Source organism: Pteronotus mesoamericanus, unplaced genomic scaffold, assembly GCF_021234165.1.
Source record: "Pteronotus mesoamericanus isolate MK-2021 breed Mesoamerican mustached bat unplaced genomic scaffold, CSHL_Meso_final contig_468, whole genome shotgun sequence".
NCBI classification, from domain to species: Eukaryota; Metazoa; Chordata; class Mammalia; order Chiroptera; family Mormoopidae; genus Pteronotus; species Pteronotus mesoamericanus.
In genome coordinates, this window is record NW_026555176.1 from 1,180,329 (window position 1) to 1,205,110 (window position 24,782).

General features: G+C 38.3%; 1 protein-coding gene across 1 annotated transcript in view; it reads left to right on the forward strand.

Moving 5' to 3' along the window:
- The window catches only part of NDUFA9 (NADH:ubiquinone oxidoreductase subunit A9), a 48,141-nt gene extending 24,505 nt beyond the window's left edge, over positions 1-23,636 (forward strand). Inside the window, exons 6-11 of the mRNA XM_054577956.1 lie at positions 937-1,039; positions 6,337-6,404; positions 7,599-7,675; positions 14,733-14,828; positions 16,400-16,466; positions 23,331-23,636. Coding sequence (XP_054433931.1) covers positions 937-1,039; positions 6,337-6,404; positions 7,599-7,675; positions 14,733-14,828; positions 16,400-16,466; positions 23,331-23,501 — 582 coding nt within the window. The 3' untranslated portion in view covers positions 23,502-23,636. The remainder of the gene's footprint in view (positions 1-936; positions 1,040-6,336; positions 6,405-7,598; positions 7,676-14,732; positions 14,829-16,399; positions 16,467-23,330) is intronic.
- The last annotated feature ends 1,146 nt before the right edge of the window (positions 23,637-24,782 follow it).

The window sequence follows — 24,782 nt, forward strand, 5'->3', positions numbered from 1 at the left end:
TCTTCCAGGATTGAGATTTTGCCTGGTGGGTGAAATAAAGGGCAAAAGGACAGGGTGATTTACATTATTGGTAAGAGAGTGATTGAGAAGTTGGACCACGGAATCTAATCTGTGACAATGGAAGTTTGGAGGGCTTGATAGAGAGAGGAAAGCAGAAACGGTGGACTAGGGTTCCTGAGAAGGTTGGAATGCTATCCTAGGAACGGATAAGCAGAGAACAGGCAGGTTGGGAGTACAGGAGATTGTTATCTGAGAGGAGGGTGTCTTCATTTAGTGTTTCAGAAGAAGGGCACTTTCACTTGTTGATAAGGTCTGTGTCCTGGCAGAGTGCAGAAGTGGACTGAAGAGAGGTGGTTATTGGAGTGGAGAAGCTCAAAAAACTGAGAGATCCAAATCTATTTGGAAATTGATGTCACCCACAGTGGTAGTGTAGCTGCAAGGGAAGTTGGGGTGGAAAGGAATGTTGGTATCTGCATTGAACAAGAGGCCTTGTCTAGGACGTGCGTAGATGGTAACAAGTGAGGACGGCAAGATTAAGAGCCGTGCCTGGGCCTCCTCCAGGCAGGTGTGCCCGTCATGGGAGCCCACTACACGCTCTCCTTTCTCTCGCAGTCGGGTAGGTTGTTGACACAAACCAGGGAACCTGTAATTAGAAGGAAAAATGGAGGCTAGAAAGATTCTCCTCCGATTTTTATCTTCCGGTGTAAGCATCCTGGGAACAAATATGAGAACCCAACAAGAGCTGTAAGAGGCAGGGTAAAACTTATGTGTAATTTAAAAGAAAAATTCTGTGTAATTGAGATTTATGAATAGTACAGTTACCTTCATCTGGAGGAACATATGACCTTTAAAATACAAGTAGTGCCCCATACTGAAAAGAATGGATGATTTTTTTTCCTCACCTCAGAACTTTCTTTTATTTGGTTGTTTGTTTAGGCTGTTGGAGAGAAAGAAGTGAGAGATGCATTTCCAGAAGCCATTATCATAAAGCCGTCAGACATCTTTGGACGAGAGGATAGATTCCTCAATTATTTTGCAAGTGCGTATTCTTTCTTAACCATGTTAAAGTTGAGCACAAGCTAACAGTGTTCTCTGACTTGACTGACTGAGGTTATACTTTTTCTCTCCCAGTTGCTATTTTTCCCCCAAGGTCATGTTTGCCTAGTCAACATGGTCCTTCTCAGGATCTTCATTACTGTTATCAATAGAAATATCTTAGATTCATGGAAAGAGCATGTATTTAGAAGTCAGAGAACTGAGTTTAAATTTTGGCTGTGGGACTAACTAGCTCTGTGATTTTGGCACGTCTCTGAGTGGCAGCTTCCTCATCTATTAAAGTGGAGATAATAATGTCTACCTTAAGAGGGTGTGTTAATTGGATGAAGTAGCCTGCGTTACATCAGCTGGCACATAGTTAATGCTTAAATGCTGCTTCCATTTATACTTTTCATATGAAGCCCGCTTCTTACTGCTTTCTCTCTTTTAGTCTGATTGCCAAGTCTCTTGGGTGTTGATTTTCAAAAACAAAGAGGTAGTATCATTCTTTGTCAGCCACATTTAATAGTTCTTCCTTGTTAATAGAAATTTCTGTGGGACAGGATTAGATCAATAAATACTAATTTGGCCATTAATAAACTAGAAATAGTTGATATGTAAACTGCTTTCATAGGCTGGGAGATATTTTATGTTTACTCTGAGTGATTTTATTTATTTCTTTGCTAATTAGACTTGTCTTGGCAGAGCAAATCAGTATTCTTTACTAAGTGATGAGATTTTGAGACATTAGGGGTGAAAAAATTATTTCCCTGTACTTCTTTGGGAGTGGAAGAGGAGAATATATTTATTTTTAAGTCTGTGATAAGAACCTACCTATAGTTTCTGGTTTTACTGAATTACCAGTTATCTCTCCATTTATTCACTTATCTATTGGGAGAGGATTCAGACCTTCCCCATAGGAAGTAAGCAGGTTAGTGAGTTACCTTTCTTTCTTTCTTTCTTTTTTTTTTAATCAGAAGCTTCCTGTTTCTCCTTGTGAATGTTTGTATTATTTCTGTGTATGTCTTTTGCCCATGTAGGTTTTTTTTTAATATGTTTTCTTATTTATTTAAGCTTTTTATCTGTTAAGGATATGTGTATTTTCTTATATTTGCTGCAACTTTTTATTGGCTTATTATTAATACTTAAATTTTTGTATTTTAGACTTTATTATTTAGAGCAGTTATAGGTTTGTAGAAAAATTGAATGGAAAACAGTTCCTGTGTATTCTTTAACCCCTCATGCTCCCCCCATAACAGTTTCCCCTATTAACATCTCCATTTTCCTGCCACCACTTCCCCCCACCCCACCCACCCCCACCTCCCACCCTCAATCCTTCCCCACTTTGGCTTTGTCCATGGGTCCTCTATACATGTTCCTTGATTTGACCCTTCCTCTTCTTTTCCCCATTACCCCCTCCCTCCTTCCCTGTCATTACTGTTGGTTTGTTTTTTTCCTTTCATTGTTGCTGGTTATATTTTTCTTGCTTCTTTGTTTTTTTTATTAGGTTCCACTTAATAGTTAAGATCATATGGTATTTGTCTTTAACCCCTTGGTTTATTTTGCTTAGCTAATGCTCTCCAGTTCCATCCATGCAGACGTGAAGGGTAGTAGCTCTTTCTGTTGTCTTGTGTTCCATTGTGTAAATATACCATAGTTTTTTGATCCACTCATTTATTGACGGGCACTTCGGTTGTATCCAGCACTTGGCTATTGTAAATTGTGCTGCTATGAACATTGTCTTTTTCTGACTGTCCTACTTCACTTAGCATAATGATCTCCAGATCTATCCCTGCTGTCAACAAAGGGTAAGAGCTCCTTCTTTTATGCAACTGCATAGTATTCCATTGTGTAAATGTACCACAACTTCTTTTGTGGTTCTTCTCATTTACTGATGGGCACTAGGGCTGTTTCCAGACCTTAGCTATTGTAAATAATGTTGCTATGAATATAAGGGTACATATAATCTTTCTGATTGGTGTTTTGGGATTCATAGGATATATTCCCAGAAGTAGGATCACTGGGTCAAGTAGCAGTTCCATTTTCAAATATTTGAGAAACCTACATACTGTTTTCCACAGTGGCTATACCAGGCTACATTCCCACTAGCAGTGCATGAGGGTTCCCTTTTCTCCACATCCTTACCAGCACTTGTTGTTTGTTGATTATAGATGATAGCTATTCCGACGGGTGTGAGGTGGTACCTCCATTGTAGTTTTAATTTGCATCTCTCTGATGATTCGTGATGTTGAGCGTTTTTTCAAAGGAGGCGAGAACATACAGTGGTGTAAGAACAGTCTCTTTAATAAATGATGTTTGGAAAATTGGATAGGTACATGCAAAAAGATGAAACTAGACCACCAACTTAACAGCACACGCAAGAATGAACTCAAATGCATACAAGACTTAAATGTAAGTTGCAAAACCAAAAAAATCTTAAAAGAAAACACGGGCAGTAAAATCTTGGATGTCTTGAGTAGCAATATTTTTGCCGGTATATCTCCTAGGGTAAGGGAAGCAAAGGAAAAAAAAATATTATTGTATCAAACTAAACAGTTTCTGCACGACAAAAGATACTATCAACAGAATGAAAAGGGAACCCACTGTATGGGAGAACATACTTGCCAATGATATATTTCATAAGGGGTTAACTTCAAAATATGTAAAGAATTTACATACCTCAACACCAGAAGGACAAACAATCCAATTAAAAAATGGGCCAGGGACCTGACAGTACATTTCTCCAAAAAGAACATACAAATACAAATGGCTAATAGACATAAGAAAAATGTTCAATGTCATCAATCATCAGAGGGCTCATTCTTTATACTGTATATTCTGTGGATTTTGACAAATGTACAATGATACATACTTACCATTAGAATATCTTACAGAGTAATTTCAATGCCCTGAAAATCCCCTGTGGTCCACCTATTTATCCCTCCCTCCATGCCTGTCTACCTTTTATCCCCACCCTAACACCTGGCAAACACTGTTCTTTTAACTGTCTTCATAATTTTGCCTTTTCTAGAATGTCATATAGTAGGGAATCATACAGTTTGCAACCTTTTCAGATTGGTTTCTTTCACTGAGCAATATGCATTTATGTTTACTCCATGTCTTTTCATACCTTGATAGCTCATTTCTTTTTATAACTGAATAATACTTCATGGTATGGATGTACCGCAGTCATTTATCTAATTTAGGTGTTTTTATCATGTGTCTCCTCCCCCTACTTTGCTTGTGTTCTTTTACTTTTTGAATTCCACTTTTTAAAAAAACTACCCTAAAAATACAATACATAATATTAAATTTATCAACTGCTATGGACTGAATTGTGTCCCCCACCAATTCTTTTCCTGAGGCCTTGGCTCCCAATGTGATTGTATTTGGAGATAAAGCCTTTAGGAGGTAATTAAGGTTAAATGAGCTCATGTGAGTGTGGTCCTAACTTGACAGGATTGGTGGCATTCTAAGAAGAAGAAGAAGAGGGAGATCTCTCTCACTTGCCTGCCTGTCTGTACTGAGGAAGGGCCACATGAGAACACAGTTGACTGCACGCTAGGAGAGCTCTCACCTTAAACCGTAACAGCTGACATTTTGATCTTGGACTTTCCAACCTCTAAACTGGGAGAAAATAAATTTGTTTAACTTTCAGTCTGTGGTATTCTGTCATGGCAGACTAAGACACCATCTCAATGATTTCTAAGTGTATGGTTCAGTACTGTTATGTATACTTATGACTGTATGCATTAAACAACTTTTTATTTCCTCTTCCCTCCAGCCCCTGGCAACTACTGTTTTTTTCAGATTATTTTGTATGTGGATATCCAGTTTTCCCAGCACCATTTGTTGAAGAGACTGTCACTTTCCCTTTGAATGGTCTTGGCACCCTGTCAGAAATTATTTGACCAGATATATACAAGGGCTATTTCTCTCTGTTCCATTGGTTGTTTATGTATGTCTTTATGTCACAGTGTTGATCACTGTACACTGTTTGATTACTGGAGCTTTGTAGTAAGTTTTAAAATCCGGAAATGTGAGACCCCCAACTTTGTTTTTTCTTTTTCAAGATAGTTTTGGCTATTCACGATTCTTTAAGATTCCGTATGAATTTTAGGATGGAATTTTCTATATTTTTGCAAAAACACCATTGAGATTTTGATAACGATTGCATTAAATCTGTAGGTTGCTTTTGGTACTATTGACATTTTAGCAGTATTGTCTTCCAATCCATGAATACAGGATGTCTGTCCATTCATTTGTGTCTTCAAATTTCTTTTGGCAGTGTTTTATAGTTTTCAGTGTGCAGGTCTTTAGCCAACACGGTTAAGTTTGTTCCTAAATATATATATTTTTTTAATGCTTTCATGAATAATTTCTACTTTAAAAAATTTTTTGACCCTGGCTGCTGTTGCTCAATGGATTAAGCGCTGGCATGTGAAGCAAGGGGTCGCTGATTTGATTCCCAGTCAGGGCACTTCCTGAGTTGCGTGCCAGGTTCCCAGTAGGGGGTGCATGAGAGGCAACCACACATTGATGTTTCTCTCCCTCTCTCCCTCCCTTCCCCTCTAAAAATAAATACAATCTTTTTGAAAAAAATTAAAGAAAAATTTTTTGAGAAGCTTTTTTTACCATTACATTTAATCCAGATGGGATTTGATTTGTCTTGGTTTATGGTGAGATGTGAACCATTTCTTTTTCTTTTCCAAATAGTAGAATGATTGTCTTGGCCTATACATTAAATATCATTTTCATTTTCCACATATTTGTGGTATTGCATTTATCATATACTAAATTCCCATTCTTAACGGCATCTTTTTCTGGGTCGTGATGTTATATCACTGATCTGTTGATTGCTATTGTTCTTAAAATGATGGGTAATTTCTTTTTGAGTCCAGTCTTGGGAGTGGCCATACCTTTAGCATTATAGAGTAGAAGAGAAGTAGCCAAGCCATTTGACCTTTCTCTTCCTCTTGGTGTACTTAAATACAAGGTGGAGCAAAAGTAAGTTTACAGTTGTTCATATGGAAAACAATACAGTAATTAATAAATAATAATACAAGCATAAACTCTGTGTTTGCATACTCAAAACTGTAAACTTACTTTTGCCCCACTCTGTATTTGGCCCTTTTATTTGTTGTCTAAAAAAAACGCTGCTCATTAGTTTCCTCAGAGTCAGGTACATTTATTTCATTATTTCTGTTATGCAAAGTGATTATGCTAACCTGGAGTACCTGGAAGTTGGTGGACCTCATAGCAGCTTTAGCCTTCTAAGACTAATTCTCTTTTTTCTGCCAGATATTCGCTGGTTTGGAGGTGTACCTCTTATATCCTTGGGCAAGAAGACAGAGAAACAACCAGTATATGTAAGTACTGTGGATGAAGGGGCTTTGAATTCAGATTCAAGTGATCAGTTTTCTTGTTTTGTCCTAATTCTGTAACTGTCTTTTTCTTCTTTGTCAATTTGCTTCATCTGGTTATCTCTCAGTTTACCTAAGAGTTACGTGCATTCTCTGTGTTTTCACTTGCTCATTCATTTGAGGAAAATGTGTCGAACCCTCAGTGTGTCAGTCACACTGTATGTGTCCCTGGAGATTTAGAGATATTAACTGTATAGACACAAATTGGTATCCTTAAGTTGGTCTCAGCCAGAGGCATGTCAGCAAAGCAGTTACCATGCAATGTGTTACATGCTGTGCTGGGGAGAGGAGTTTACAGAATTATGTCAGAGGGACACCTAATCCAGACTTGAGGATAAGGGAAGGCCTCCCAGAGGAAATGGCATCTGAGGTAAGACTTTAAAAATGACCAACAGTAAATCGAATGAAGAGGTTGGGGAAGAGTATGCTATGCAGGGGGAACAGTATGTACAGGAACCCAGAGGTGAGAGAGCATGTTGGATTCCGTATTATGTTGAATTAGGATTTAACAAATGTGGCAGTATTGACATTTTAGGTTGGATAAGCCTTTGTTGTAGGGGCTATTGTAGAATGTTTAGCAGTATTTCTGCCTTCTAGCCACAAGATGGCAGTGGCATTCTCCCTGCCCCCCTGTCGTGACAACTAAAAATGTCTCTGGGTATTTGCCAAATGTACCCTGGGTGCCAAAATCACCCCCAGTTGAAAACCATGGGGTCTGTAACCATATGTAATTATTATTTTTGAATGTAAAAGTGGTAGAATATAGGCAAGCCCATGTGGCTCAGCCTAATAGTTTTAGTTAGCTTAGTAGCAGAGGAAATTGGAGCAAAAATGGGCAATGGGGAATCAGAAAGACCTTGATAGCCATATGAGGATAAACATGTTCTGACTAGATAAATATTTAAAAACTTCCAGTATGGAGATTATTAGAGTTCTTGAGAAGGGTGTTCTTTAAGAAGCTTTTTGAAAACAGAAATGTCATTGTTTTAATTTTATCATGGTTGTGTGTGTGTGTATGTGTGTGAGAGAGAGAAAGAGAGAGAGAGACTGACTGCTGTGGTCTGCTTTTCTTCCTTTTTCCCTCCCTTCCCCCTTCTCTCTTTCAACAATCACTTAAACACATGTAATAATTTCTTATAGGTGGTAGATGTATCCAAAGGAATTGTTAATGCAATTAAGGAGCCAGATGCCAGAGGGAAAACTTTTGCCTTTGTTGGGTAGGTGGTTATGGCTTGGCTTAAAAATTGTATTACCTCTTAAAATGAAAGATCATAATAACTTAATAACAATAATTTCTAAACATGTCACTCACTAACAGATTTATTTGTTGGATTTTTATAGTGTCTTTCTTCAACTGTATTAATCCCAGAAACATTACTCCTTTAGCCTTTAGGCCATTGTGTTTTAAAGATCTGTCCAAAGGCCACCATTATCAGAATCTCTGGAATGCTTACATTAAATCAGAATTTGAAGGAACCTGGGAATCTGCTTTAATAAATTGTTTTTTTGTCACCAAAGACGATTATATATACTTAAATAATTATATATACTTAGGCCAGTAACCGCCCACGGATGGTTTTGTACTACTCCAGTGAAGTTTTTACCATGTAAAAGAATATAACTATAAATTCTAAAACACAAACACTTTTAGGGAGTAAGTAGAGTTGCAAAATGAAATTAATTTTGGTAAAGTATCTGAAAGCCTGGAAAGTAGGAAATGGCTAGTTTAGGGTGCAGTTGCTCATGCTGTGCAAGACAGATCTTTTATTGTATACTGTCTGTTGAAATTTGCTCTCTGGAAAAATGGGACACAGTTAAACTATGTGACTTAACCTGAAATTGTTAAATTATGTCACAGCATCTTTTTACTGAATTAACTAAGACTAAAAAACTGAGACTCAACCTACGAAGCACAAGAGTACCAAATCTACATAATAATTGGCTCAGAACCCCATCATTCTCTACAGGAAATTTGTGATACCTGATGTTTTGGGAAATGTGGGGATCTGTTTCAATAACTAAGCGATAACTTAGTTCCTAAGAAATATTTGCTTCTACAAAAAAAGACATGTTTTTCTCTAAACCAGATATATAGTATTTTCCAGGATAATGAATTCATACATTGTTATGCTTCACTATTATTATAAATTTAGTAAAAAAGATTTTTTTTGGTATAAAAAGGCTATTAAGTTTCCATGTCAACTAACTGCTGCAAGATGTGTATCTTTCTTTGAGTTCCCAATTTGATACATTAGCATACAATCAGTTATACCCTAGGAAAATCATTCACCAAAAAAAATGTGTTTAGAACAGGTTCCATAGAGCACAAGACTCAAATAACATCAGGCTTTAATCAAGAGGTACTTACCAGGATTCTAAGAAATAGATGAACAGAAATGGCTTTACAAATTTTGCTTGCTTACTACTCAGTGAGATTGGCTATGGGATGAGTTAGCGATTTCCTTTCCAGTTGCTTCACTCTTTTTACTAGGCTCCAAGTAAGTCATACTTGTTTGGTACAGTGATGGGTCAAGTAATGATAGACATAGCAGTGTAGGCAGTTTTCCTTGTGAAACTGTAAAAATGCATCTACACTTCTCTTTTTGCCTCTTTAGCTCCAGGGGAAAACTTTGCTTGTTTCCTTGACACTTTGGGGCTGAGGCAGAGGCATAAGACCTTAAATTTGCTTCTGGTTTTTTCATAGTTACTAATTATGTGACTTGGGTCCATTCTTTTTATCATTCATTTATTAAATACCTATTCATACACACACACACCCCTACACAGAACTATGAGAACTAATGAACAAGTTCAGTGAAATCATAAGGTACAAGATCAACATGTAAAAATCAATTTCCATACATTAGCAAGTGAACAACCTAAAATAAAATTTAAGAAAGTAGTTTTATTTAGAATAGCTCAGAAGATAAAATACTTAGGTAGAAATTTAACAAGAGAAGTAAAGACTTGTACACTGAAAATTACAAAACATTACAAAGTGAAATTAAGGGACACCTAAGTAAATGGAAAGACATCTCATGTTCATGGATTGGAAGAGTCAATATTGTTAAAAAGCAATTTTCCCCAAATTGATCTATATTTTCAACTAAATTCTTTTAAAATTCCCGCAGGGTGTTTTTTTTGTTTTGTTTTGTTTTGTTTTTTTTGCAGAAATTGATGAATTGATTCTAAATCTCTGTGGAAATGCAAAAGAAGCACAATAGCTGAAACCATTTTGACAGAGAAGAATAAGGTTGTAGCATTTAAGTTTCCCAATTTCAAAACTTACTATAAAGCTACAATTATCAAGTGTAGTCCTGTCAAAGAAAAGTAGACATATAGGTCAATGAAGAGACTTGATAGTCCAGAAATGAAACTTTTTGGACAGTTGATTTTTTGCTAAAGTGTCATAACACTTCAAAAAAGAAAAGATAGTGTTTTTGACAAATGGTACTGGGGTATCCACATGTAAAAAGATGAACACCAACCCTTACTTCACACCATACATGAAGAAATTAGGGGACTTCCTAGTCAAGATGGAGGGATAGGTCAACACGCTTCACTTCTTTGTACGAGAATAAGAAAGATCACAACAAACCTCAAAGCAAAAAACACATAGAACTGCCAGAAAATCAAACTGTATGGAAGCCTGATAACCAAGGATTTAAAGAAGCCATAGTCATCCAGACTGGTAAGAGGGGTGGAGACAGGGAGCTGGGGCAGAGAAGACACAGTGTGGTGGCAGCAAGGCAGCTGGAGGAATGGGCAGTCCCACATTCACATGTGGATAAAATCAGGAGGGATACCTTGGGAGTGAGCGATCTCAGCCCCAGGACAGACCCCGGGTGCAGCCCAGGGTTCCAGCCCCAGGAAAATAAAGCCTCATAACTTCTGGCTGTAAAAACCAGTGGGAGTTGGGGTGGCAGAAGAAACTGCTGGTCTCTTGGGAAGGGTCGTTGAAAAGGCCCTCGTGGTCCTAGAATGAATGCAGACCCACCCACTCCGGGAACCACCACTGGGGCAGCAGCTGGGGGCACCAGTTGCATACGGGAAGGAGGTGAAGTGACTGGAAATGGGGCGAGTTCCAAGCAAGCTTCAGTGGCATTGTCCCCTCTCAACCCTTCCCCCCCATACAGAGCCACAAAGTGGTGAAGTGGGTTGCCCCACCCTGGCGAATTCATAAGGCTCTGCCCCATAAAACTTAACAGGTGTGCTAAGACAGGGAGTCAAAGCAACTCTACCTAATACACAGGAACAAACAGGGAGGCTGACAAATCGAGGAGACAAATAAATATGGCCCAAATGAACAGAACAAAAGCTCAGACAAAGAACTAAGCGAAATGAAGATAGCCAACTGATCCTATGCAGAGTTCAAAACACTGGTGAGAAGGATGCTCAGAGAACTCATTGAGTATGACAGAAGCATAAAGGAAAAAATGAAGGCAATGCTAAGTGAAATAAAGAAAAATCCTCGGGGAATCAACAGTGAAGGGAAGAAAGCCAGAGTTCAAATCAATGATTTGGAACATAAGGAAGAAATAAATAATCAGAACAGAATGAAAAAACAAGAATTCAAAAAAACGAGGAGGGAATAAGAAGACTCTGGGACAAATCCAAAAGCGCCAACCTCCGATTCATAGGGATGACAGAAGGAGAAGAGGAAGAGTAAGAAACTGAAAATTTATTTGAACAAATAATGGAAAAAAAAAACTTGCCTAATTTGGCAAAGGAAATAAACATACAAATCCAGTAAGAAGAGAGACCCCAACAAATTGGACCCAAACAGGACCATGCCAAGACATCATCATTAAAATGACAAAGGTTAGATAAGGAGAGAATCTTAGCAAAAGCAGCAGAGAATTGCCTACAAAGGAGTTCGCGGAAGAGTATCGGCTGATTTCTCAAAAGAAACTTTGCAGGCAAGAAGGGACTGACAAGGAATATTCATAGTGATGAAAAGCAAGGACCTACAACTTAGATTAGTCTATCTAGCAAAGCTATCATTTAGAATTGAGGGGCAGATAAAGCGCTTCCCAGACAAGGTAAAGCTAAAGGAGTTCATCATCACCAAGCCCTTATTATATGAAATGTTAAAGGGACTCGTTTAAGAAAACAATAAAATCTGTGAATATTAAAATGATGACAAATTCACAGCTATCAACAACTGAATCTAAAAATCAAAACCAAAAACAAACTAAGTAAATGACTAGAACAAGAACAGAATCATAGATATGGATTCCATTTGGAGGGTTAGCTGCTGGGAGGGGGAAGGGGGAGAATCGGGGAAAAGGTATAGAGATTAGAAGCATAATTGGTAGGTACAAAATAGACAGGGAGATGTTAAGAAAAATATAGGAAATGGAGAAGCCAAAGAACATGCACAACTCATGGATATGAGCTAAAAGGGATATTGCTGGAGAGGAGCAGGGTACTGGGGAGAGGAAGGCAAAGGGGGAAAATTGGGACAACTGTAATAGCATAATCAATAAAATATACTTAAAAAATTAATTCAAAATATATCAGAGACATAAATGTAAGGGCTAAAACTTTTGGAAGAAAAATAAAAAATCTTTTAGACCTTGAGTTAGGCTAAGATTTTTTTAGATACAACAAAAGCATACTCCATAAAAGAAAAAAGATAAACTACACTTCATTAAAACTTTTGTACTTCAAAGGCATCGTTAAGAAAATAATAAAAAGAGAGTAAGGAGATTATCCACCAACTGGCAGGATGGGGTGGATCAGAGTGGTATATGGAAAGTCTGAGGACAGAGAAGAAGATAGGTAGAATTCCCTGGGAGTACAGGAAAAGGCACTCCTAGGAGGGAATAGAATTGCAAAGTGGAGTTGAGTCTTGGATTTGAAGGCAGTGTTCAGAAATCAAAGGAGAAGCCAGTTAGCCCAGTTGTACTTTTCTCTGCAACTCTGTGTTGCTGGTGGGATCAGGCATGGAGGAGACAGAGCAGGCAGATAGTTGGGTTAACCAGAGTAGAGGTTTTGCTCTGCTAGTATAGTGGAGGGGAGGCTGGGGCACAAGGTTTTGCTGAGAATATTTGCAATGGAATAACCATGAAATCTTAGCTAAGAAGGACACAGGCTTCACTGTACCATGTGGTCTGAGTAGGGCAGGGCACTTCAACCAGTCTTTGAGTCACTTTTAATGGAACACAAGGTGCTTGAGAGCAGCTGAAGAGCAAGTATATTACATGTAATTAGTTTGCCCATGATTCCAATATTGCTTGTTTCATAAGGATTATAAGTTGTACTTTGGCATAGCGTATATTATATGCCCTGCAGTGATCTTTATACATCCTTCTGGAACTTGAAGGAAGCTATTTGATGGCTTTGTCTCCTCTTTCCCCTAGTTGACATTTTCTTTTTTCTTTTCTTTTGTTTTTGGATGAAAAATACCAGAATGATGAGGTTCTCATTAAATTACTTTCATTTAGCTCTCAGCTATCACAAGTTTTCTGAGGCAAAAGGGATTAGGAAAGTGTATGAAGAGATTAAAATGTAGTATTATAAGCAATAATAATTATTAAAGCTAGGTTATACTGATACGAAACTACTCAGATCCTTGGAATAGAATATGAAGTCAAGAAACAGTCTCAAATCTATGTAAGAATATACTATGTGATAAAGGTGACGTTTCAAAGTATGGGAAAAGGGTAATTATTCAGTAAATGGTATTGTACCTTTACCTTATAACAACACAAAAATATGTTGCTGAAAGAACTTATGGATTAAGAAAAACAGCGTAAAAGCATTAGTAAAAATGTGTGGAAACTTATGATACTGCTGACTGGAGAGGGATTTTCTAAGTATAAAGTAAAATCAGTAGTTATGAATAAGTGAAATTGTATACTTTTATATGCCACAAAACACCTAAACATTGAAAAGTAAACTATAAACAATAAAAGGTATTTTCAACTATGTTATCATAATATAAAGAATTCTACAAATCATTCTTATAGATAGGAACTCCAGGAGGAAAAGAAAGGAAGTGTAAATGACCAAAAATATATAAATAAAAAATTAATCTTTAGTATTAAAATAATGCTAATTAATACAGAGGTACCTTTTTTACCTGAAAGATTGGTAAAATCTTGTTTATTTTTTATGCCTAAACTCATTTTTGGTGAGTGGGCTACTAACATTCTTTGTAAATTTATATAACCTTTTCAGAAGGTAGTTTGGAAGTAGTCAATAAAAGCCTTAAAATCTCAAAGTATACTTTGAGCCAGTTTCAATTCTAGAATGTATTATAAACACATGATTATGAATAAGTACACATATTTACTATAAGAATGTTTATTAAAGCATTTTATAAAAAAATATTTTTAATAGTTTAAATATCCAAAAACTGGGAATTGGTAAAAATAGGTTATGATTACATGCATTGACGATGTACTAGAATATTTAATTACATTGAAAAATGAGTGTGGTTTAATATTAAGTGAAAAAGACATCACAGGATAGGATGAAATATATAATCTTAAGTAAATACCAACACAAAAATGTGTATGTAAAGGGATGAGAAAGATATCATATTAAATGTTGGGTTGGCCAAAAAGTCCATATTTTTTTTCTGTAAAAATAAAAAACACATTTTTCATTTTCACCAATGACTTTATTGATTTGGATATTTTGAGTATGTCAGCTATCTCTCACATTGTATAACGTTGATTTTTCTCAGTTAATGTCTCAATTTGATTGCCGTACATTTCAACTGGTCCACTGACTGTGGGGCATCATCCAAGTGACAATCTCCAGCGTTAAACTTTGCAAACCACTTTTGACACATTTCATCAGTCACAGCACCTTCTCCATATACTGTACAAATCTTTGCATTTTAGTTGTGTTTTTGCCTTCCTTGGAATATAAAGCATAATTTCCCAAAAATGTTGTGTATTTTAGTCCATCTTCAGTATTAAATGATTGCAAAGAAATTCACCAATTTTGATGTTTTTTTCAAGTGCACACTGATGTGACAGTTGTCACAATACAATCTAACAAAATTGTTTCAAACAAAGTTAAAGACAACTAAGCGCTAGTAGAGCCATTTTACAGGAAAAAAACAAAGGAGCTTTTTGGCCAACCCAATACATTAACTTTGTCTCTGGTGGGATTATGCTAATTTTTCTTTGTGCTAATCTGTATTTACTACAGTACATATGTATTCCTTTGTTATAAGAAAAATGTTATTTTTGTAAATTAAAAAAGTGAATTTGTAGGTGCAAATAATTTGAGTAACTATAAATTTTTTCTTTGTAGGCCCAATCGATACCTTCTTTTTGACCTGGTGCAGTATGTCTTTGGTGTGGCTCACAGACCCTTCCTCCCATACCCTCTGCCACATTTTGCCTATCAGTAAGTAAAGTGCTTCTTTTTTGCCTTCTAAAATAGCGCTAACTAGATACATTTGTTTGTAATGTTCTCTCTAAGGGTTATAAGGGAGTATGTCCCTTACAGTGAAGCCTTGGAATCTCTAACTAGAATGTTCTCTTGATACCTTGATGTATGTCTAGAAAAGAAACAGAGATGTCTAAGGAAGGGAAATATAGATCAGTTTGTATGAGAAAAACTGGGTGTTGAGAAGTTAAATCTGCAGCCCTTCATATTCTCCAGTTAAAAATTACTGAGTTTTAATTTGGAGAAGTATCTCACTTGGCAGGCTGGAAAAAGGAAAAATTGGGTTTCGCTGTTTCATCTCACCTGGAAGAGACAAAAGGCCTGCTCTTTATTAAATCAGTTAGATCATGCAGGTGGAAGAAGGAGCCAGGTGGATTCAGTCTTGGCCTATGATTCCCTTATTTTCTTTCCCTACTTCTTGTTTCACTTCCTTTGTAGGTTTAGAATCTCAGAATCATGTCACACACTAGTTGCCTGATCAGGGTTACATTAACATCCAGTTTCCCAGAGACTGATTTATAAACCGACAGGGCAGTTCACGCCTTCATTCGGTCGTTCGTTCATTCATTCATTCATTCATTCATTCAACAAATTTTACTCTGTGTCTGCTGTGTCATAGGCAATGCACTAGGGACTCGAGATGTTACAGTAAGCTCTCTAACAGACATATCAGAAAAATAGTTAGAATGCAGCGTGATGGTAACATTTATTGAGAATGCTCTGTTTGCAGGCTGTCTCTACTTTCTCCTCATTTAATATTCATAGTGACTCTGAAGTAGGTAGGGAAGAGTGAGTGTATAGTGTGAGTGAAAGAAAGAGACTAGGACAGAGCCTGGGGAATACCTACATTTAAAGGACCAGCAGAGTAAGAGAAATTTATCAAGGAGGCTAAAAAAGAGTAATTGAGTGTTTAAATGAAAAATGAAGAGTTTGGAAGCCTAGGTATCAAAGGAAAGGTAGTGTTATGTTTTTGTCTTTTTTAAAAAAAAATTTCAATTACAATTTACATGCAATATTTGCATTGGTTTTGGAAAGAGTGTTTTAAGGTGGGAATGACTATTTTCAGAAGGGGAGCATTGCTATTTGTTCATATCTGTATCTCTGGCACCTAGAAAAATGCCTGACACACAGTAGGCACTGTTAATATTTGCATGCTCCTTGGCTTACCCTGCATCCTTAATGGAAGCATATTTGCATATCTGAAGCTTAAACTTGAATGATTTCAGACTTCTGAATGTTAGGTCTTTGTTTTGGTGGTGGTGGTAGCTTTATTTTAGTTTTTAAGATTCGTGTCTCTTTGATAGAGAAAAGGATTGTCAGCCGTTGCAGTGGTCAGACTGGATTAACTTGAAAGAAAAGGTACCTCATAGATAGTGGTGACAGGATGTTGGTTATTTTCTTTTAAAAAAAAAAAAATCAGTGAATTCCTGCCTCTACACCAGTCTCTCTTCCTGTGGTTCTTACAGGCTGGCTTGAATATTGGGCATAGAGACCCTTATTAAATGTGCTGTATTTACTTATTTGTCTAGATTGATAGCACGACTCTTTGAAATCAGTCCCTTTGAGCCATGGACAACAAGGGATAAAGTGGAACGGGTGAGTATAAGTATGGTAAACATCTGCATGGGCAGATGCTGGGCAGAGAGCTGCAGAAATGGAGGTTAGTAAAAGGCAAAACATTTATATGATTTGAAGAAAAACCAGAGTATAGAGACACCTAAAGTTAAAATTGATTTTTGTTTGCTTGCTTGCTGGGGTTATGGTCATGCTCTTGTCTGTCTTTTATCCTTCTGTGTAAGGTCAGCCCCTCTATTTGTGCACTCAAATTCAACCACTCTCGGCTTGCTCCATGGTGTGGTTCCTCCATTACTTTTGATGACATTATAAATTTTTCTTTCTCTGTTGGATTATTTCCATTAGCACACAAACATGCCATAAGAGCTTCACTTTTTTTTTAATTTAAAAATCATTTTTATTTTTATTTTTTGGCCCTGGCTGGTTTGGCTCAGTAGATTGAGCACCGGCCTGCGAATCAAAGGGTTGCCGGTTTGATTCCCAGTCAGGGCACATGCCTGGGTTGAGGGCCAGGTCCCTATTAGTGACCATACATTGATGTTTCCCTCTCTTTCTTCCTCCCTTCCCCTCTCTAAAAATAAATAAATAAAATCTTTGAAAAATAAAAAAATAAAAATCATTTTTATTTTTCTATCACAGTTGATATACATTATTAGTTTCTGATGTACACCCAATGATTAGACACTACGTTAACTTACTGATCTTTCTGATAAATCTCACACCGATCTGATGCCATGCATAGAAACTAGAATATTAACTCTATTTCCTGTGTTGTACTTTACATCCCCATGATTATTCTTTAACATTCAGTTTATACTTCTTTTCCCCTCACCTTTTATACCTACCCCCCCAACCCCCTCCCATATGGCAACCTTCAGAATGTTCTCTGTATCTCCTTCTGTTCTTGTTCATTTTTTTGTTTTTTAGATTCTGTTGTTGATAGATATTTATTTATTGCCATTTAATTTTTGATATCTCTGATTTTTTTTTCCTTTTTCTTCTTAAATAAGTTTAACAGTTCATACAATACTTGGTGATAATGAACTCCTTTAGCTTCTTGTGTGGGAAGTTCTTTATCCTTTGGTTCTAAATGATAGTTTTGTTGGGTATAGTTACCTTCATTGTGTAGGTCCTTGCTTTTCATCACGTTGAGTATTTCTTGTCAGTCCTTTTGCAAAGTTTCTGTTCAGAAATCAGCTGACAGTTTTATGGAAGCTCCCTTGTAGGTAACTTACTGCTTTTCTCTGCTGCTTTTAAGATTCTGTGTCTTTAACCTTTTGCATTTTCATTGTGATGTGTTTTTGTGTGGGCCTCTTTGGGTTCATTTTGTTTGAGACTGTCGGTGCTCTCTGGACTTGTGTGCCTTTTTCCTTCATGAGGCTGGGTAAGTTTTCCATCATTTTTTTAAATAGGTTTTTAATTTCTTGTTCTTTCTCTTTTCCTTCCAACACTCCCATTATGTGAATGTTGGTCTTCTTTAAGTTTTTGTGGAGGCTCCTTACACTATCCTCATTTTTTCAACTCTTTTTTTCTTTTTGCTGTTCTGATTGGGCATTTTTTGCTTCCTTATATTCCAAATCAGTGATTTCTCATCTACTCTTCAGTTGATTCTCTGTAAATTATTCTTTATTTCAGTTAGTGTATCCTTTATTTCTGACTGGTCCTTTTTTATACTGTTGAGTTTCTAAGTCATTGAGCATCCTTATAACCACTGTTTTGAACTCTGCATCTAGTAGATTGCTTGTCTCCACTTTGTTTAGTTCTTTTTCTGAAGTTTTGTTCTGTTCTTTCATTTGGGACATGTTTTTTTGTCTCCTCATTTTTGCAGCGTCCTTGGTTTTGCTTCTAGCAGGTAGGTCTGCTATGTCTCCCAGGCTTGTTATAGTGGCCTAATATATTAGGTGAACGTTCTGTAGGGTTCGGTGGCACAGCCTCTCTGATCACCCAAGCTGGGCACTCAGGGTGCACCCTCTGTTTGGGCTGTGTATATCCTCCGTTTGTAAGTGAGTTTTGATTACTGTTGGCACATCAATGGGAGGCATTTACCCCAGGCCAATCAACTGCAAGGACTGGCTGTGACCACTGACCTTTAACCACCGTGGAGGATCAGCTGTGCAGGGGCCCACCCCACAGAACAGGATTTACATCAGTGGGGCTCTGGTGCCTGCTGACTCTACCCCTTGAGTGTGTCGCTTGTGAAAATGTTTGGGTTGTGATGCTTTGATGTGGTCTGAAGCTGTCCACTGGGTGTTCTGGCTCAGGGGTCTCCCATGAAGTGCAGGCCAAGGTCAGCCACTGCCTGTATTCTGTCTGGGGCTACCGGCATGAGGAAAAAATTGATCTGCAGATGGCTTCTACTTGTTCTGGGCTTGGAGGTGCCCAGGTGAGGCCAAGCTGCAAACCAAGGCTGACTGCTGCTCCTAGTCCTGGGCTTGGAGCCATTTAGCACAGTGAGGCCAGATGCTGCTTGTTTGAGAGATTTTAGAAAAGTGTGAGACATGAGCCAAGACAGGGCATTTGCAGTAAGGACCAATGGAAATATCTTGGGTAGGCCTGAAAGTTGAGTGGGACAGGGCCTCAGGGAATCACCAGGGTGATGCAAACAGTGTGAGCCAGGTTGATGATGTCTCAGATATGGTGCCTACCTACCAGCTCTGTAGCTCGGTTTGGGGAGGGCTTAGAGAAGGAACAATGGCCTCTGCCAGCACTTCTGTCTGGGAGAAAGCTGCCCTCTCCAAGCTCACATCCTGATGTTGGACAATTCAATTCCTCCTTGTATGTGTCTGGTGCCTTTCAAGCTGCTGCCCCAGTACAGGAGCTCAGAGGGAATGAGTCTGATTAAGCCTGTGCACAGGCCTTTTAAGAGAAACTGCCTAGGACTCCAGAAGCCCTTCATCTCCCTCAACCTTGGTCCCTGCTGGTTTTCACAGCCAGAAGTTGTGAGGCTACTCTTCCTGGCACTGGAACCCTGAGTAGGGGTAGGTGGACTGGTGGGAGGCTGGGATCTGTTGCTCTTTCTGGGAGACTTCGACAGCAGAGATCTCTCTCCTGATTTTTATATGCCACATGTTAGTGTGGGACCAACCTGATCCTCATTTCCACCTCTCCTACCAGTCTTAATGTGGCTTTGTCTTGAATTCCCTAGTTGTAGGACTTCCATTCTGCCAGATTTCAGGTGCTTCTGAATGATGGTGGTTCTGTAGTTCACTTGTAATTGTGATGCGGTGGGAGGTATTTATTTCATTTGCTTTCACTACTCATTAGGCCATGCTTTTCAGTCTGCCTTCCTGGTTCACCCTCTTCCCAATCTGTAAAGGTTGAGGGATCCACAGGCTCTCTCCTCAGCCTTTTGCTATCTTATTCTCTAAATGAACCTCACCTAGTCCCATGCTCCAGCTGCTGTTTGTAACTTATAGCTACAGTTTTATCTCCAGCCCTGAATTGTCCCCTAACCCAACTGGAGACTCTTATCAATTTAGATATTACAGATATCTGAAATATAACATGCTCATAAATAGAATTGCAATACTGCCTCTCTCATCACAATTAACAATGTCACTATTACCTCTGTCAAAAGGGTAGGAATCCCCCTTGATTTCTTCCTTTCCTATCCAGTCTAGATTTAAGTGAGGGCTCTCCAATAGTACTTCCTTCAGTGATGGAAATGTTTTATAATGTATAATGTCTAAGATGTAACCACTAGCAACATGTCACTTTTGAACAGTTGAAATGTGGCTTGTGTGGCACTGCAAATAAGATTTGAATTATATATAATTTTAATTAATTTAAACTTAAATCTGGCTAGTGGATACTGTATCGGACACACAGCTCTAAACCATCAGCAAGTATGGTTCTGGCAACTCTTAAAATATATGCCAGATCTTACAACTTCTACCACTTTCTACCTTTTTATTCAGCTTTTTATTATAAAATTTTTGTAATAGTATTGAAACTTTATTTTATTTTAAATCATGTTTATTCTATTACAGTTGTCTCAAGTTTTCCTCTTCCACCCATCCTACCCTCAACCCCCGCTCCCACAGTCAATTCCCACATCCATGTCCATGGGTCATTCCTACATGTTCTTTGTCTAGTCCTTTCTCCTTCTTTCCAGCATTGGCCTCTATCCCCATCCCCTCTGGTCACTTTCAGTCTGCTCCATGTTTCCGTGCATGTATTTATTTTGTTTGTTAGTTTATTTTGTTGAATAGATTCCACTTATAGGTGAGATCATATGGTATATGACTTTCACTTACTGGCTTATTTCACTTAGTACAGTATTATCCAGTTCCATCCATGTTGTCACAAAAGGTAGGAGTTCTTTTTTTTTTTTTTAATGCAGATTTTATTTATTTATTTACTTACTTATTATTTATTTTAAATGTCAGAATCCATTATAAAATATCTAGCCTGCTTTTGATTTCTTCTACTGTGTTCTTCAACTCAGAAATTGTATTCTTCATTTCCTCTTGTCTCTTATTGATAGTTTCTATGTTCTTTTTCATACTGATATAGTTTGGAGTAAGTTCCTCGTAGTTTCCCTGTAGTTTTTTGTAATTCTCTCTGAGCTCACTGAGCTCATTGAGCTTCCTTAGAACCATTGTTTTGAACTCAGTATCTGATAGTTTCCTTGCCTCTATTTCATGTAGTTCTCTTTCTGGGGATTCCTCCTTTCCTTTCGATTGCGGGGGTGTTTCCTTGTCTTCCCATTATTTGTGAGACTTCTTTTGCTTCTGCTTCTTAAATTGATCTGTCTTGATTTCCTGACTTTATGGTGTGAACTTGTGTGGTAGGATACTGCTGTTTTTTTTTCTTTCTGGATCTGCCTCTGATGATATCAGATGTTGATCCTGTCTGACTTTAGGCAGTCTGTTCAAGACTTCCAGTAATCTACTGTTTGTGGCTGTCTCCTTCAGCTGTTAATCCAATCACTCTGCACTCAGCTGGCAGGCTTTAGCACCACCAGGCCAGGGCAGAGTCCCTTCTGGGGGCGGGGCTATTATGTCCTCTCATGCTGTTGCAGCTCAGAGGAGTGGTCTGCCAGAGCAAGATGGCTGCTGCCATATGGAGAATGAGTGAGCACCAGGATCCCACCAGCTATTCTCTCAGTTCTCTCCCCAAAGCTTCCTTCCCCAGCCTCTCCTCAGGCATCTTCAGCCCACTCTGCCCCGTCTTTGCCAGAGTCCAGGATAAGTGGCTGCAAATAAAAATTTATGTCTTGGTGCTTTAAAAGGCTCTTTGTGTCTCCGACTGCCTGTGTGGCAGAGAGCAGCCCTGCTGCTTTTCACAGTTGGCTGTTATCTGTGTACTTTTTGGGCTCTGGTGCTGCAGGTTGGAGATCCCTGCTTATGATTTAGATGCTGCTCTTCTCAGGGGGATCCAACAGGCTGTTTTGATATCCTTCTTGAGCTGCCACCCGTGGGCGCCCTGCCTGCCTCAAGGAGTCTCTAACTGCACTCCTTCCCAGTCAGGTTGTGCTAAAGCTGATTGTTCTGTCTGTTCGAGGTTATAAGGCTCCTCTCTCACTATTGTTCAGTTGTTTGTTCCAGATGACTTCCATACAACTTAGTTGTAATTCCAGATTGGTCCTGGGAGGAGGTCAGCGTGACTCCCACTCACTCCTCTGCCATCTTGATTCTCCTCTAGTATTGAAATTTTTCAACCTACAGAAAGATGAAGAAAATAATTGTCTCTACTCCACCCACTTTAATCCAAATGGGTAACTTCTTCCTTTCTTATTCTCTTGACTAGTCTCCTGCTGCTTCTCTTGCCTCTCCACAGTGTGTTGAACTCAATAGCTCTGGCTCTGACCATGTTGCTGTCTCCCATTCTAGTCTGACCCATTGATCGTTTGCCCACTGCTGTAAAAGCGTTTCGAGGGAGGACTCAAAATAAAATAATCATGTACACTGTCTACCTTTGAAGACCTATTGACCTTATCAAAAAGAAAACAGCCAAATTGTCCTCTGAATGTAACCTAAAAGCTAAAATGTAGAAAAGGTGAAAAATTGTCCTTAAGGAACACATGTGAATGGGCACTCATTATCCTCCCTTCTGACAGGCTAGAAAGCTAATACCATTTTCATGTCTATATTCATGAAAGATTGGGCAAGAGAACTGATTGTCAGAACACTTCATTGTACCTTACACTAATGTACCTCTTACATTTGTAATTGAAAAAGTGGTGTTACAGTAGGCTAGATGGGTTTTAGATTTGGTTTGGAGGTTGCTTTACGGCACTGGTAAAAGAATTGCAGACTTTGTCAGGTGGGAGGATGGATGACCATCTTTGGAAGACTTATAGTTCATTCTCCTTTCCTACAGACAAGAGGGTTTGGATTTTTAGATCTATACTAAACATTAGTCAACCAGGTTAGGTATAGCTGGAGCACAAAGGTTAATGGATTATCTCTTAATAGCAAGGACAAATGCTAATTATTTCTTTAATTTAACAGTTAAAACTGAGGCAGAAAGCCTGTGCTCAGAGCACAGACACAAGATATGTGGGCCTTTACTCCTGTTTTATTCTTAATCCCTCCTGTAAAGCCACTCCTGACAAATTTTGATGACTTGTGCCTCTCAATTTAGATTTATTTCTATTTAAATCTGTAGAATGACTCACCGAGAGCCTGTGTGCTTTGCTTATGGATATGCTGGGGACTTTGAGCTGATATTTGGCGAACTTCCCTTTTTTCCCTTAAACCCTTTTCCTGTGGTCTACTTTTAGTGAGTTTCAGGAATCAAATACTGCCCCATATCCTTTGAAAACAGTGAAGTCTCAGTTATGGGACACAGGTCAGCTTGAGTGTTAAGTGCTTGCTAGGATAGCCCTTGGTGTTCTTGGTCAATTTTCAGCGCTCCCTGTGGTTCTTTGTTTAATCATAGGTTCACATCACCGACATGACATTGCCTCACCTGCCTGGCTTAGAAGACCTTGGCATTCAGGCCACACCACTGGAAGTGAAGGCCATCGAGGTGCTACGGCGTCATCGCACTTACCGCTGGCTTGCTTCTGAAGTTGAAGATGTGAAGCCAGCCAAGACTGTGAACATTTAGTGGCCCCTGTGTTGCCCTTGGTTTTGGTGTCATTTGGGTCCCCTGGCTAGTGACCAGCCCACTTTGATCAGAGAATCCTGTAAATAGGGAATAAGATTTCTCTATTAAAACATGTGAAGTTATATTCTGCAATAACATTTTCTTTCTTGATTTATAAAGTGATAAATTTAGCCAATTAGAATTTGATCATAATTTTTGTTTAAAATATATATTTAATAATGACATATATATCATTTATCCCCTGAAATGCTGAAGGATTTGAATTTCCCTGTGTCATACTACTTCTATAACAAGGGCCTCTTTAATGTCAAAATAGTGTGACAATCACAAGTGATATGTAATTGTCTTTACTATTCATTAATTGAGAAAACATAATAATGTTCCATAGCTAAGCTGAATTTATTTTTTAAAATTTATCTTAATGACATCTACATATATTTTTAAAACAGTACATACATAAAAACATTGTAGACAGATTCTCAAACTACATGCAGTAATTCCATAGTCCTCTGCTCAGATCTGAGCTACTTGAGCTCTCTATGCCCTGCTGTCCTTCTTTGTCCTTCCTTACTTCTTCCGTAGACGTGTGCCAAAGGTTTCTCTTTTGCTTTCTTTGGCTACTGAGGAATCCTGTTTTGTTTAATCTGAGTTATCTGACATTACGCTTAAGCTCCAAATCAAAATGCCACTGACCATGGAGGAAATGTTCCCTGGGCCTCCACCAAATAAATCCTGAATCAGGTGGCACTTTTCTTTATCCTTCTGAATGAAGTCAAGTTGCCTTTTTCTCCTTCATTATCTTCTTCCTTTCAGATCTTCATGTGTTATGTCTTTTAAGGAATTACTTAGTACCAACTATGCACAAATTTAACATAAAATATTCAGGATTGAATGACTTCATTTTGTTTATTTAATTTTAAGTCTTCCAGAGGTTTAAGACGTTTACCAACAACTAAGGAAACATTGCATGATCCCAAACTCTTTGAATTCTCTTCTTAGTGTGTGGAGATTGCATGTGACCAGGAACTTTACCCTGGGTACAAGATCTGGGCACCCATATCCTGGGTGATCCTTGTTATGGTAAAAAGGGATGAGCTGAGTGCCCATTTGTAGTGTCTTTTCCTGTAGGAACTTCAAATCCTGCCCTGCAGGAGGCACATTTGTAGCCCTGCCCTCTGGATTCAAGTTGCACTTTGCCTGATCATCAAAGCTGGTATCAGCCTGCAAGACTAAACCCTCCCTGTTTATCATAACATTGTCATTTATAATTTATCTACATTT